Genomic DNA, 15605 nt, shown 5'->3' with positions numbered 1-15605 from the left:
ATTTGTTCCTACTTTTGTTCATGATCAGCCTATCAAAATAGTCTGGGTGACCTGTCATTAGGCATGTGCCAAGTGCTACAAATGTAAGTAATAAGAGAGGTTTATCAATCAACTAGAATTTATTACTCCACTACTAAATGCAAACCACTAAGTAGTGGGGACCCAGAGACAAAAAACACACATCACTGATGCTGCCTGTACATATGTAAAAAGGCTTAGTCTCAGACCCCTATTCTTAATACTGTGGCCATTTCCCTTTCCATGGTAACATCACTCTTTCTTTATATGAAGCAAATCTTAAATGTATGCAGGTACATCCTGAGTCAAGATCCAATAAACAAAATTCTCAATTTACAAAACAAATCAATGAGAAAGAGGTTATTTGTTTCACAACAGAATTTTTTGATTTACAAAAACATTCACCTTCAAACATAGCTCCTCAGTTATATTTAAATGCTTACCTCCTTGAATTACTAAGTGCTTGGCAGCAGCAGGGCTAGACAGGCGAAGAGGGAGAATGAGAGGCTAAAATTAACTTTCCGAAGATTAGCAAATAATAAAGCATCTCTGAAATCACAATGTAATTTAGGAGATGGAATCTAATTTATAAAATGATTTATTTTATATTTGTTACGTAAAATGAGAAACGTGTGTGTGAGTGTGTACATACATACACACACACACACACACAGACAATTTAAAGTGACTGAAAAATCACTACTTACAATTAAATATGTCTTGGTCTCAATATGTGATCTCAGCAGCACAGCAGAGGGAAAAGAACAATGATCTCTGAGAGACCTACCTTAGAATTCTGGCTCTAACTATTAACAACTAATAAGTATGAGTTGCATGACCATCATGTAACCTCTCAGAGCCTCAGTTTCCTCATCTGTAAAATGGGGATAATGAATTTGTACCTCCATCATGAGGTTTTTCTAAATAAGGCTTTTCATAAGCTTTAAAAGGCTATCTAAAAGGGCAGTTATCATCATCTTTCCATTCCTCCAAGACAGGAAAAGTGGCATAGCTGACACAGGTCTGCCCTTGGAGTGGCAATTTCTAAGGTCAAACCTGTGTGACTATGTCTCCAACTCACTCCTTCAGAGTCCTAGGAAATTCTCTAAGACTGAGTCACAGAGAAGGTGCTGACCTGTACTGGTAGACAGTTTCCATACCATGACTTCCTTGCACCGATGAAATCACAGGTCTGACAAGTCCCTTCCCCCTTAAAAGTCTGTCCATCTACTCTTGTGGCTGTATCTCTGTGAATCTGTTCATCTAGCTAGGCAGCTGTCTGTATGCATATATTTGCATGCACGTATGTATGGAGGTGTGGGTATGTGTGTATGTATGCTAGTGGTTTATGATTCGGGAGCCAGAGACAGAACCAGGAAGGAGCTTAGTGTGATTTACTTTATGTGACTATGGAAAGACGGATGGTGACAGAATGGAAAGGGTGTGGGAGCTCGGTCAGGAAGCCCTGAATTCAAATCTCACTTCAGACACTTACTATCTGCATGCCCTGAGCAAGTCCCTTATTTCCCTCCATATGCAAATGTAGGTAACAATAGCAGTATATACCTCTCAGGGCCGTAATGAGGGTAAAATGAGATAATATTCTTAAAGAATTCAAGTGCCACATAAAGTACTCTATCAACGTGTCTTCTCCCTCCCCTCCTTCCTCTTCCTTTACTATTCTCTGGTCTTGAGCTAGGCAGGATCTTGTCCATGGAGGAAATTCCCACTGCTTCCACAGACATCAACAATGTGTCTACAGATTGTAGTTTTAAGAAGAGCTGACTGGTGCATGGAATGATGAATGAATTGGCCTGTGGTCACAAAGAGGGATGTGTCAGGGCAAGATGCCAACCTGAGTCTCCCTGACTTCAGGGGCAAGGCTCCACTCACTACTCCACAATGCCTTTCCTGGGTCCTACTCAGAGATGGATATTAACAAGCTCTTCCTGATAGGGGACATTGAACTCAAAAATATATCTGATGATTATTGAGCATCTGATATTGTATCAGCATCTCCTTATGCAAACAAATACGTGCCTAAGGACCAAAAAAGCAGGCATTGTCTTAGGGTAATCATCCATCAGGACTGTAAGAGTGGGAGGCTGGAAATGTAAAACAGAGAGGGTCAGGGGAAGGTAAGGGAAGACCAAGGGGGTTTGTAGAAAAGGAGGCAGTGGTAAACAGGGAGAGGCTGAAGATAAGGGGGCAAGCTGTATGGTGGAAGGGGTTAGGATCAAAGGCAGAGTCAAGTTTCTTCTTTACGAAGGAGAAGGGCCTCATCACAGCACAAGACTGGAACCAAAAAAAGAGAGGGAGTGCAGGAGTTTGATATATGGGGAGAGTGGATGACAGATGGCCTCACCCATCTCAGGAAAATAGGAGGCGAAGTCATCTGTTAATAGGGAAAAAGATGGAGGTTGAATTTGAAGACTGGAATAAAATTCAGAAAGTTCAGAAGAGATGCCTGGGGGGAGAGGGGGGTATAGAAATACAAGGGATATCCCAGCAGGCAGGAGCAGAAGCAGTGAGTACTTGCAAAGAAATAAGTGCAGGTTTGATATTAAGGAAAAATGACCCCCATCCAAGAGCGGAAAGGACTCTGCCTCGGTTGGATATCATCGAGAAAAGGCTGAATAGTTACTTTTCAGGTAGAAAGTAGAGGGGAAGAAATCTTAGGGAGGCACAAACAGATTGGACAAGTTGGTTTCTGTGAGTTCTTCCGATTCAGATTGGCAGGTGGTTATGAGGACTGACACAGCAGTGAGGACCTAATTCAAGTTAAGAAAATCTCAATCTGTAGTGGACCCAGACCACGTAGGCAACTTTTAGCAGCATTTTTTAAAAACAATATCTCTATGAGTATCTTTTTAATGCTCTGCAATAAATATGTTATTTCTTTGAATCAGGAGTCTTCCAAGCAAACTAAGAGAGTACAAGAGAAAGATATCAATCTAGCCTTTTCTGAATTTTGGTTGGGGAAAATCTGGCCTGTTTATAGCAGCAGCCTAAAGCTTCAGAATGGGGGTACATGTATGCTAATGGCATGATAGCTAGAGATGACCAAATGAGACAACAGATATGGAGCCCTAGCATGGCACCAGCTCCCCTCCAGGGTCTCTCTCCCTAAGCTAGGGCTGGCTTGCCTAGCCCAACTGTATTCATTCCTGATAGGCTGGGATGGTGTCCTCACAGGAAGGACCATGTGGCTACTACTCAACTCGCAGGTTCCAGGAGAGTAGTCCTCACCACTGTAGGTCCTTTACCCCCAGTGATGTGCTTCGCATTTACACAAAATCAGTCATAACACCACCAATGGCTCTTAGGCATAAAATACTAAATGAGAAGGCAAAAAAAATACCTAGGTGATATTATACATACATACATATATACATACACACACCCACACACCCCCCACACACCCACACACACACACACCCACACATACACACACACTCTCACACCCCCTAACAGACAGACATATAAGTCGGGAAAACCATATCCCAGAGCAACTGGCTGCTCTGGACTATAAGTTTTAACATCCGTGATCTTTTTAGAAAATAGTTTGTTTCACACACTAATCACTAGGCAAACTGCTCTAGCTTCTCCTGTTCCAGTCCTCACAGTTCTCCTACTACTCTGCTTTTCAACTACTTTCACTGGCTAAAGCAGTATCAAGTTCTCTTTAGCACAAAGATTCCCTTAGCAGGGTGCAGAAAAAAGTGGCACTTTCTTTTCTTTTTGAAAGTGTCACTCTTTAAGCAAAACTACTCCAGCAAAACGGCTAAATGCCTGGCTTTCCCTTTGTCCTCCTCCTCCTCTTAAATGGCAGTAAAGGGTGTACAATTTACTTCCAGGGGGAAAAAAATGGACTGAAAGAACGCGACTAAACTTGAGAGGGTGGAATTATCCTATACCTTGACATGACATCAAAAGATCCAACATCCCAAAAAGATCATGAAAAATAATCATGAGTGTCTACATGTCCTCTGTGGGTTTCAGGAATACATTGTGAAGCTCCCTGAAATTTCAGTCAATGATAATGATCGCTCCCATTTCTGCAGAGCTTACCATATGCCGGATGCGGTGCTAACTGCTTTACAATTATTACGTCACCTGATCCCTACAGCAACCCTGGGAGGCTGGGGCTACTATCATCCTCATTTTACAGATGAGAAAACTGAAGCAGAGAGAGGTTAAGTGACTTGGCCAGGGTCACACAACTAGGAAAGTGTCTAAGGCAGCATCTGAACCCAAGTCTCCTGGCACCACCTAGCTGCCTATAATAGTAAGTCAATGACCAAAAATTGTCTTTAACAGCTACCAAAGGAGAATCTCAAAGTACCCACCTTGTTGAGGACATCTCGCTGGCAGCCAAGATAAAGATTCGGAAGAATTCGGGTTGGCCCAGTGTTGGTGACAGGTAGGCAGGGCTGGGAAATGCAGGTAGGGACTAAGGAAGATTTTCCTTCACAGAGGTCAGGGAAGCAACGCGAGAATTCATCAAACCCACCTGGGAACAAACATTTGTTTCGTCATACAATGGTTATGCCACGCACAAAAGTGAAGTCTGTCTTCTGGGAACCATTACACTAAAACTGTTTTGAAAAGAAAAAAAATCACAGATGAGAGTTAATTTACTGAATTTATTTCCTTTTCTAGTGCTGCTAAATTTAACCTGTGAACTGATACCAGGTCGAGCATGTTTACATTTAAGTATATGAAGAAAGACAGTATCAGACTTTTTTTTTTATACTAAACAAACTCCCACAAAAAAAGGCATTTCCATACACACAGAATGTCAAAAAAGGGGGATCCTACAAGAAACTGACTCATTTCACACTACACAATTTTTAAAAGTACATAATAAATTCCACCTTTCTAAAAAATTTTTCCCCAAATTACATGCTAAAACCATTAAAAAAAATTTTTTTTAAGTTTTGAGTTTCAAATTCTATCCTTTCCTCTCTCACTCTCTGAGATGGTAAATAATCAATCAGATATAGTCTACCTTTACTTTCAAAACTGTCCTATTTGTCTTGAATTTGTTCTTTTTCCCCCCCCGTACTTTAAATAAACACTAAAAAGACCAAGTGCATCAGTCAATGCAAAATTTTTTACTTTGAAATGAAATGTTTATCACACTATCTCTCTTTTCTTTATCAACTGACAGACATAGCTTGGTTCTTTGAGATGTTCTTAAATTCCAGTTCTTCTAGTGTTAATAAATGTTCTATGGCCCTCCTTTTCTGAAGGTCATCTCTATAGTTACCTTCGCACCCATCATTGACCAAGAAAAATAAAAGAAGGTGGAAAACCTTTGTAACAAATTACCATAGTCAAAGGAAAATGGCCATTTCCAAAAATGTATGTCTCCGTCTCTGCACTTTGTGCATGTCACATTTCTGTCAGAAGATGGGTAACACGCATCGTCATAGATCTTCCGAAGATATGGTTGATCATTACTTTAACCAGAGTTCTTAAGTCTTTCAAAGATACTTTCCTTTACAATGTTGTTTTCTATATAAATTGTCCTCCTGGTTCTGCTCTCTCCACCTTACCCAAGATTCCCCAAAATCCTCTTGTGTCCTTTTTTACACTTTAATAATATTCTACTGTATTCAATTTGTTCAGCCATTCCCCAACTGTCTAAAAGACTATCCAAGGCAATGTCTTAGATTTTAGTTCTTCCTCTTCAACCTTTCAGAATTAGGAAGTTAATTTCCTTTGTGACTATTCACTCCCCTATGTTATCCATCCTTTTAATAACTAGAAAAAATATAGTATTTTGTTTTTAAATATAGTAGCTCTGGATTCTTCCTATTGTTAATTTTCCTGGGTAGTCTGCATTTATGATTACTGGAAATAAATACAACATCCAGGCTTTTGGAGGGGGGGGGGGTGTTAAACGATCATTTTCAGAGTCCAAGGATTCTTAAATGATCTCTCTGATCTCTCCTTGATTCATTTTCCTGGTCACTTTAAAAAATATATATCAAATAGCTTACATTTTTTTTTATTTTGTTCTAATATTTCTTGTTTGTCTCATGGAGTCAATGATTTCATTTTGGTTCAGGAAGTTCATTTCTTGGGTAAGGTTTACCACAATTGTTCTAGGGTACTTATTCTCCTTCCAATTCTTTTCTCAAAAGCTTTTATTTCATTTTTTAAAAATGTCTGACTACTTTTATTCTAGGTATTCATGTAGTCCTTGTAGAAATATAGGGGTTTGGGGAGGGTACAGGGGTGATTTGAGTTTAGAGATATTACAGAATTAGATATTAAATAAATTTTAATACCGGTTGGTGTTTTCTTCAATTTCCTCATCTTTAGATTCTGCATTGGGGCTAGGTGCCTAGGTAATTCTCCACCCACGACAGCACCTTCAGAAGGGGTGGTTGGCCCTCCTTCATCTCACTCCACGTCCCTTAGGTTTCTGTGATGATTTCCTCTTCCCAGGGTTAGGTCTCACCTTCAGGGCTCTCTCTGGCATTTCAGGACAGAGTACTCAGGACATTACGTTACGTCTGACATTACCTCAAAACCCTAGAATCTGGGCTGTCCAGACCTGAGTACTGTGTCACCCAGCTATTCTGCACAATGTGGGCTGGTCCTACTACTAAGTGCAGGAGGGAAAGGACTGGGGTGAGGGACAAGGAAATAGGACCTCTCCTATTATTACCTTTGGACTTGTCACTGACTGTTTATGTAGGGCTAGGGTGTAAAATGTCCCTTGCTGAAGTTCCTTATTAGACCACTTGTTGGTTATTTGGTCTGATGAGAACTTTAAGGTTTTACCAGAGTAGATATAGGTGGGTAACCACTCAGCCTGCCTTCAGTTCAGGGGACCATACTGGCAGGAAGTCCCTCTATAATACTCCCGACTTACATACTTACTCTCCTTTCCCTCTAATCATATTTTTTTATGGGATCAAGAGGAAACCCTAAGTAGAGTCAAAAATCAAAAGCAAGTAATGAAGCTAAAATCACATACACACATACACACACACACACACAATCTGAATTTATAGCCAATTCTGTTGCTTCTTCAGAAGAAAATGTGAATAAAATCTAGTTCTAGAAAACAAAAATTTCCCCACTATAACATTAAATTTCATATTTCAAAGACGCAGGTAGATATACTTGGATCCTACTTCCATAAACTTGTTTCCACCCTCAAATCTAAAGAGAGTGTGTGGAGGGGAAAGGAGTGGGAAGACAGAAGAAAACAGAAAGTTAAGTATTTGGGATTCCCCTGGCAGTCCGTCAAGATTACCATAATCACCACTGATACCTTGCTCTTGTATTCACATTGCAAGGTACTTCAGAAGAGTGTTGACAGATCCTAATTATTTAAAAGTACACAGTAGCCTTCTGGGAAGGTTTGCAGACTAGAAAGCAGGAAAATGGAAATCTTTCTAATTCAGTCTCTGAAGTGATCTGCTATGTGACCTTGGTTAGGAAGTGTTCTGGGGCTTGTTTTGTTCCTCATCTACCAAGAAGAGCTAACGATGCCAGCTCACTAAATACCATAGCTGACTGCTAAGAAAATAAACTATATTTCAGAAGCATTCTCAGCTATATCAGATGATAAAGGTGGGCAAGGTCTTCCTTGAGTTTCTGGATGTAACATTATGTTCTGAAAAGTCTAAACCATAAATATGTGAGTTATATGGCGAATGATCAGAAAAGCTATGCCTTTTCATTGTGTTTTCTGAAAGCATTCCTCAGAAATTAGGTGCTATTTATCCCATAAAAGTTTGGATCTTCTCCTCTCCAAGGGATGCAGTCTGCTAGTCTTCATAATTAGGAACCCCTTTCCTTAATATGTTTGACATACTAAATAACACAACATTCAATTCACATTCCTGGAAAACAGTGACAAAAGTGGTTCAGTACTAGCCACATTATTAATGTAGGTGTGTAAACCCACACCTCAGCTGGGCAGATACCATACAACCAAATAAGCGTCTAGCAGTCGATTCTGACTTGTTAGCCTAGTTTACACAAAGTATGCTCTTCTGGAAATAAGGTATACAGAAATGGGCTTGATTTTCCTCTTGAAAGGCAATACTGTATAATGGATAGAGCTCTACATTTACTGTCAGAAACCTTGCTTCACACACTTATTGGCTAGGCAAGCATCAGTTTCCCTGTCTTCTAAATAAGAATAACATTTGTACTATGACCTGAGAGGGCTGTTATGAAAGTGCTTTGCAGACCTTAAAGTACCATATGAATGTGATTTTTATTATGTGTAAAATTGTAGATTGGACAATTCTGCTGACAAACTGTGTCACCTGTGAGATTCTCAGATTCTCTCTGAAGCACAAGGCAGCTAGAGCTCATCAGTTTGTAAAGAGTATTAATGTTAGTACTACTACAAACTCTCCCCAATCCATTCCACCCTATTCACACTTGTCAAATGTGATTTTCTTCAGGTGCAGGTCTGACCTCAATGAAGTCCAATGACTCTCCATTCAAATAGAAATTCCTTTGTTTAGATTTTAAAGCCTATCACAACCTGCCTCGACATCCTTTTCCATCCTCCATCTATTATCCTCATATATTATCACTCCCTTTTGTACATGTTCTAGTCCAGCCAAACTGGCCTCTCTGTTTGCTAGGTTGCTCACATATGACATGACGTTCCATTGGCTATATCTGATCCTCTGCCTTGGCTGTCCCCTTGTGCCTGGGACACTCTCCTTGCCTTAATCCAATTACTGACCTCCCGGGCTTCCTTTAAGTCCAAAGAAAATCTTACCTTCTATAGGAAAACTTCCCCAGTCAATTCTTCTTAATTCTAGGACCTTCTCTCTATTAATTATTTCCTATTTATCTTTGTTTCATAAATATATATACACATATATATACACACGCATATACATGTGTATATATATCTATGTGTGTACACATACACATATATATGTATATACACACACACACACATACATAGATATATACACACATATATTAGAGACAGAAGAGAAAGAATACACTTGCTTTCCATATATTTGCTCACATGTTGTCTCCCGTATATTTTAAGTTCCTTGAGGACAGGGACTGTCCTATGCCTCTTTTCATATCCCTGGCCCTCTGTACAGTGCCTGGTGCATAATGGGCTGGTGCTTCATCGATGTTTAATGACTGACTGATGCTCACACATGATATCCCATCTGCTGTATATAAACCTCTGTACCGGTTATCCTCTCACACCTGGAACGCATCCTCCCTTGCCTCTAATTCTTGGAATTCCTCACTTCCTTTAAAACTGCTCGAACTACACCTTTTCCATGAAGCTTTTCCTGATCACCCCTACCTGTTAGTGCCCTCCCTCCTCCAAATTATGCTTTATTTATTTTATATGTGCTTACTGATTGCATGTTATCTCACAATGGACAAAGTGACATGCCTGGAGTCACAAAGATTCATCTTCATGAGTTCAAATCCAACTTCTGACACTTACTAGCTGAGCAAGTCACTTGACTCTGTCAGCCTCAGTTCCTCATCTGTAAAATGAGCTGGAGAAGGAAATGACAAAACTTTCTACTACCTCTGTCAAGAAAACCTCAAACTGAGTCACCAAGAGTCAGACACAAGGGAAAAGTGACCAAACAATAAATAACAAATCTACCCAACAGAATGTAAGTTCTTGGCGGGGAAAGAGAGAGAGAAGAACCAGTTTCATTTTGCCTTTCAGTCTTCAATACCTGGTGCAATTGCTAGCACTTAGTAGAGAATCTAAGAAATACTTTTGTTGTGGTTCTATATATGTAACAAATATGAAGTAAAACTAAGGATTCAATTCACCAGATGTAGCCCAAATGAATTCCTGATAGCCACAAACTCTGAATATTCTATGTTTTCTACAATGCCTGGAATCCTTCCTTTTTCTCCTGGTGAATTCCTTTTGATCACTTAAAGAGCTATTTAAATGCTATCTCTCCTACGAAACTTTCCCCAATTCCTCTCCTCATCAAATTCATACAGACCAACACAACCCCACCTCAGTCAGTAACAAGTTTTTCCCTTTTGGAATTTGTGTAGCATAAGAAGGAGAGTTCAGATCCTAGCAGGGCAAATGAATGGTCTTGTGTAAATCATCTCAACTTTTCTGTGCTCAGGTTTCTCTACCTATGAGACAAGATCTCATCCAGCTCTCAATCCTACAGAGTGTGTTATCTCTGTCTGGGCCTTAGTACTCAACTGACGAGTCTTATCTAAAATGACACCATTTTTAGATCTTCCCCTCTGTGCCTACCACAGTTCTATGAACAGAAGTGTTTAACGTATGCTCAACCATTCCAAAGGTGAGTAGTTCACAAAATCACAGAATTTGATAGTTTAAGGGACCTCAGTGGCCGTCTTAGTCCAAACTATACACAAAAGAAATTTTCCCACTGCCACATACTTCACCAATGGTCATCCAACCTCCACCCAAAGACCTATAGGAAGGAGGAGCACTCCCTCCCTTTCTCTCAGTAGCCCATTCCACTTCTGGACAGCTCTAATTGTTAGGAATTTTCTTCTGGATATCAAGCCCAAACTGGCCTCTTTGCTCCAGGGTTCTGCCCTCTAAAGTCAAACAAAACAAACCTAATCACTCCTTCACATGACAGGCCTTCAAATACCTGATAAGCTCTCATGCTCCCCCAGAATCTTCTATTTTTCCACTGAACATCACCAGTTCCTTCCAAGGATACTCCAATGAAATTCATATCCTTCACCATCCACCCTGGTTGCCCCACTATGAATACTTCAAAGTTTCTCCATGTCCTTCTTAAACTGCAAGGCCCAGAGCACAGAGGGACTTTACCACCCAGCTGCACGAGTCTGCACAGGCTGTTCTGGGCTGCCATATTTATGGGCAGCTGGGTGGTAGAGTGAACAGACTTCTGGGCTTGGAAGACAGGAGGAAAAGACTTCAAATCTTACCTCAGCCATTTAATAGCTGTATGACCCTAGACATCGTCATCTCTCATGGCCTCGGTTTCCTCCTCTGTACAATGGGAATAACAGCACTTATCTTGTAGAGTTGTTGTGAGGATCCTAAATGATGACATATGTAAGGCACTTTGCAAACCTTAAGGGATTACACAGACATTAGCTAGCTATCATGATATAAATGCTAACTAATTATGTCACAAAGTTGATTTAACCTGAACTTTTAATATGCTAAAATCCCCAAATCTTTTTTCAAACGAATGGCTCTCCAACCATGCCTACCTCATCCTGTGTTTATGAAGCTGATTTTTTGTACTAAAGTGTTAAGATTCCTCCTTGAGCACTGACTGGCTGTCTTAGAATCAATTAAGTGAGCAAACTTTCCCAGCTTCTGCCTGGCCCTTTTCATAAATCCCACAGTCAGATCTCAGCTCCTTCAATTATAACTTAATTTAATTTGTTTGGTATTTAACTTTTCCAATTCTATGTCTTTGATGTCTTCTCCCAACACATTTTTTTCATCATTTCCTAACTGGCTCCAAAAGATTTCACAAGACAACCTCTTTTTAAAACTCAGTAAAAGAAAAGGCAGAAGAAAGTTACAAATGAAAAAAGAGAAGTAACAACCCAAGTAGTTTCAACTTGGTAGTTGCAAGCAGATTTATTTGCATATTCTTGGATGAAAGAAAGAAAAAGCATTTACTTAGCATATACTAGGGGCCAAGCACTGTAGATATAAAACAAAGCAAAGATGGTCCCTGCTAGTCAGTCAATCAACAAGTTTTTATTAAGCACTTACTTGCGATAGACACTGTGCTAAATGCCTAGGGATAAACACTAAGGCTTGGTTTTAAAAGAGTTTACCTTCTAACAGAAGGGAGTTAGTGGTGTTGGGGGGGAAGAGGAGGGAGGCAGGAGGTCCAAAATGTTGTAGGAATAGTGAGTGGGGCCATATGAGAGTAGATTGATATACTTTTTCTAGAAACGATGCCACTTTCAATTTGATAAGGGTTCCGGAAATAGAGAATAGGGAAATGGGTAAGTACATAGCAGCAAGGCTCCTGGTAAAGCTGTTCAGAAGATGGTAAATGAAGAGAGAGTAACATAATGCATGACTGAAGCTAAGTCTGACTGAAATAAAGGGCCAGGGAGCAGTTAGGTGGCACGATGAATAAAGCACCAGCCCTGGAGTCAGGAGGACCTGAGATCAAATCCAGACGTCAGACACTTCAAACTTACTAACTGTGTGACCTTGGGTAAGTCACTTAACCCCAATTGCCTTGCTTTCCCTCTCCAAAAAAAAGGAATAGTGGGTCAGGAAATCATCCACCAGGATAATAGGGGTCCCATGGAGAAAATTCTGGAGAGGGGAGTGTTTATTTAAACAACTCCAGCATATGGTTTCTGAGAATGATGGTTGAGAAGTAACCACCATTCTTCTGACATGTCCCATGTATACGAAATAATATGTTCCTCCTTACGTTTTTTTTTCCTCTCACAAAACCAACAAAGTTAATCAATCAACAAAACAGGCAAAGGTTGGTCTTACTACCTCCTCTAACTTTTTAGAATACTATGACTCTGAAGGAAAATTTATTTCTTTCCCCCATTAGAATGGGAGCATTTCATTTGGCTCCTTTCCACTGCTCAAACCTTTCTAGATTTCTTTTGACTATTTTTTTTGCCCTGTCTCCATAGACATTGACCCATCAGGAGTGATTCTATCTCAGGCATCCATTCTGCAGGCTGGTGCTGTCTTGCAAGGCCTCTGTTTAAAGCACTGCCTAGTCTTAGGTCCATTTGTGAAGTATGTTTTGGCTTCCCTGGGACACCTGCCTCTAGCAGCTTCTCAGTCACTTACCTGGGCTCACGATAACTTCCCTGGGGTGGCTCTATCCCATCCCCATCCAGCTATAGGAGTTGAGCTGACTTCACCACTCTCCTCGCATACTCTGCAAGCTTCCAGAAATATCTATGCTCATGCTGCCTTGCCAGAAGAGATCCCTCTACTGGTCTATGCTGGCTTCTGGATATCTTTTTGTGCCACTCTGGACTGTTTGGAGGCATTTGCCAGTTCTTTTAAGTTTTCTTTGTCTTTGGTCTTTCTAGAGTCTTTTCCCAATATTTATTAGGGGACAAACGGGCCTCTCTCTGACCTTTCATATTGCCATCTTACAAGTCAAGAAATCTGCTGTTTTCATCACCTGCAGCTCCCAAGGCATCCCTCCTCCCTCAGTCTCCCAGAAAACTATCCCTTATAAAAAGAGAGGGGGAAACAAACATTCAACAAAACTAAACAACCTATCAAATAGGTCTGATATTCTACACAGTGTTAGTGGAAGGATGGCCAAGCTCTTCTTTGGGCCCAAGGCTTGCCCTTACAGTTTTGATGCATTCCATTTCATTATTTTCCATCCCATTCCATTCCATTATTTTGTTACTTCTATCCTCCCCACTGACACTGTTGTGGTAATTATGTTTGCTGTTTGCCTGATCTGCTTTCTTCACTTTTCATCAGTTCGTCTACATCTTCTAATATGGATAAATGTAAAGTTATGTATGTGCTTCCAAAATTCAGCTTCACAGATACAACAGGGAGACAAGGACTGAAAATAGTTCCTATGAAAACAGCTCCAGGAGAGCCAACAAAACTCAGGTCTACTACAAGGAACAATTACTGTATGATACCATCAAAGTTAAAGCACACATCCTTCCTATCTGTTAATAGTTGGTAAACAGCAAAATGGAAAGTGAGAAGTGACATTAGTCATACTCACTCTGTTAAGTACCTTTGTTAAAACTGTTTTCAGAGAATGAATTTGGTGGTTGGGGTGGGGGTGGGGTATTGTTTGGGTGTTTGTTGGGAAAAGTATGTTGTGTCCAAACAAAATGCAGAACTTGGCACGCCAGCCCTCATTAAATCTAGCTGGCACACTCACTTTGGTCACTTTATAATCTACCTTCTTACCCTGCCTATGAATGCAACATTAAAAAATACACAGACAAGCACAAGAAAAAGTTGTAGATGGGGATACAGATAAGCAAACCACTCTGGGTACTATCATGGTCAACTTTAAAAATAAATCTTATAATGATTCTTTTAAAAAAAGGAAGGTCATAGTTAAATAAGGTGGAAAATATTGAGAAGATGACAATGAAGATGGAAAGGAGACTGGAACATATGACAATCAGTTGAAGTACCTGGGGCTGTTAAGACTGTGAAATAGAAGAATTGGGCAGACTTTTTCTGCTTGACCCAAGGGAGGCAAGAATTAAAAGAAACAGAATTTAATAATCAGGTCTCCCGATCCCAAAGCTAAAAAGGGTTCCTGAGGGGGCAATGGATTCCTCCTCACTGAAGGCCTTCAAACGCAGCCTTGGGGAGCATATAAAAGTCATTTTGGTCAGGTGCACGCTGGATGAGATGGTCTCTTTCAATTTTTAAGTTTCTGGAATTCCCTACTTGGGTGCAGAATGGAGAAATTCCTAAAAATGTCTTCCCCTTTTTCAAAGACTTGAGAAACTCATATGCCATCCTCCCCAAAGTTTTGGCTTTCTACCAGGTCTGTAAATATTAGACACATGAGGGAACTCTACGGGGTCTCTGACCAGGGGTACTTAAAATTAATGACAAAGACAATTCATCAGTGGACTCAGGTTTACAGACAATCAATTTTTTTGTGGGTTGCCTAGCTTATTTGTAATAATAGCTAGCATATATACATATACATATTCATATTATATATAGTGTTTCAAGGTTTACAAAGTACCTTACAGAAATATAACACAACAATAATTATGATAGCTAATATTTATACAGTGCTATGTGCCAGGCACTGTGCTAAATGCCCTAAAATGATTACTGTCATTTGATCCTAACAACAGCCCCGGGAAGCAGGTGCTATTATTATTCCCATTTGACAGATGAAGAAATTGTGGCAAACAGAGGATGAGTGACACAGCTAGTAGATGTCTGAGGCCACATTTGAACTCAGGTCCTGACTCCAAGAACAGTGATCAATCTACTGTACTACCTAACTGTAAGTCAGTGTCAGGCCTGAAAGGAGGTGGATTTTTTTTTTAATTCCCTCTACTAGACATTATTACTTTTGGAAGAAATGAAATTCAAATAGGTTTACAAGGACAAAACTGAAATGAATGTTATTTTCTCGAAATCTTAATGAAAAAAGTTTTAAGGAAAATTTTACTTAGTCAAAAAATGGTGTAATATCTGAAATAATGTTAGGTAACCTAACATTCTGAAGGAATCAGGGCACCACTGTTTTCTACACCAAGCCTCAGTGAGTGTTCAAAGTCTACCTTTAAATGCCCCTCGCAATGGACTGATGTAACTTCCTAGGAAAGACACTATCTCAGGAATAACTAACTACATTTTCCTTGATCTTTATCCATGACAATGTTCCATTCTTAGGACATCCTCCTTCAATGACGATTTTTTTCCATTCACTGACCTTTCATTTATTGCTATATGTATCTCATGGCGCATTCTGTTAATCATTTGCCAATGAGACTGCCTATTTAAATAGCTGCAGCTCCACTGAATTTTTATCTGCCTCTCAAATATACTCCCATCCCCCTCCTAGACAAACAACATTTAGCTCTTCTGACAAGCAGATTGA

General features: G+C 40.0%; 1 protein-coding gene across 2 annotated transcripts in view; it reads right to left on the bottom strand.

Moving 5' to 3' along the window:
• The window catches only part of DUSP16 (dual specificity phosphatase 16), a 94630-nt gene that overhangs the window by 14955 nt on the left and 64070 nt on the right, over positions 1-15605 (bottom strand). For both annotated transcript variants that reach the window (XM_072653917.1, XM_072653918.1), the window contains exon 4: positions 4368-4531. In XM_072653917.1, the coding sequence (XP_072510018.1) occupies positions 4368-4531 (164 nt within the window). The remainder of the gene's footprint in view (positions 1-4367; positions 4532-15605) is intronic.

The sequence above is a fragment of the Notamacropus eugenii genome, chromosome 3, assembly GCF_028372415.1.
Source record: "Notamacropus eugenii isolate mMacEug1 chromosome 3, mMacEug1.pri_v2, whole genome shotgun sequence".
NCBI classification, from domain to species: domain Eukaryota; kingdom Metazoa; phylum Chordata; class Mammalia; order Diprotodontia; family Macropodidae; genus Notamacropus; species Notamacropus eugenii.
This window is presented reverse-complemented; position numbering and strand designations above follow the sequence as displayed.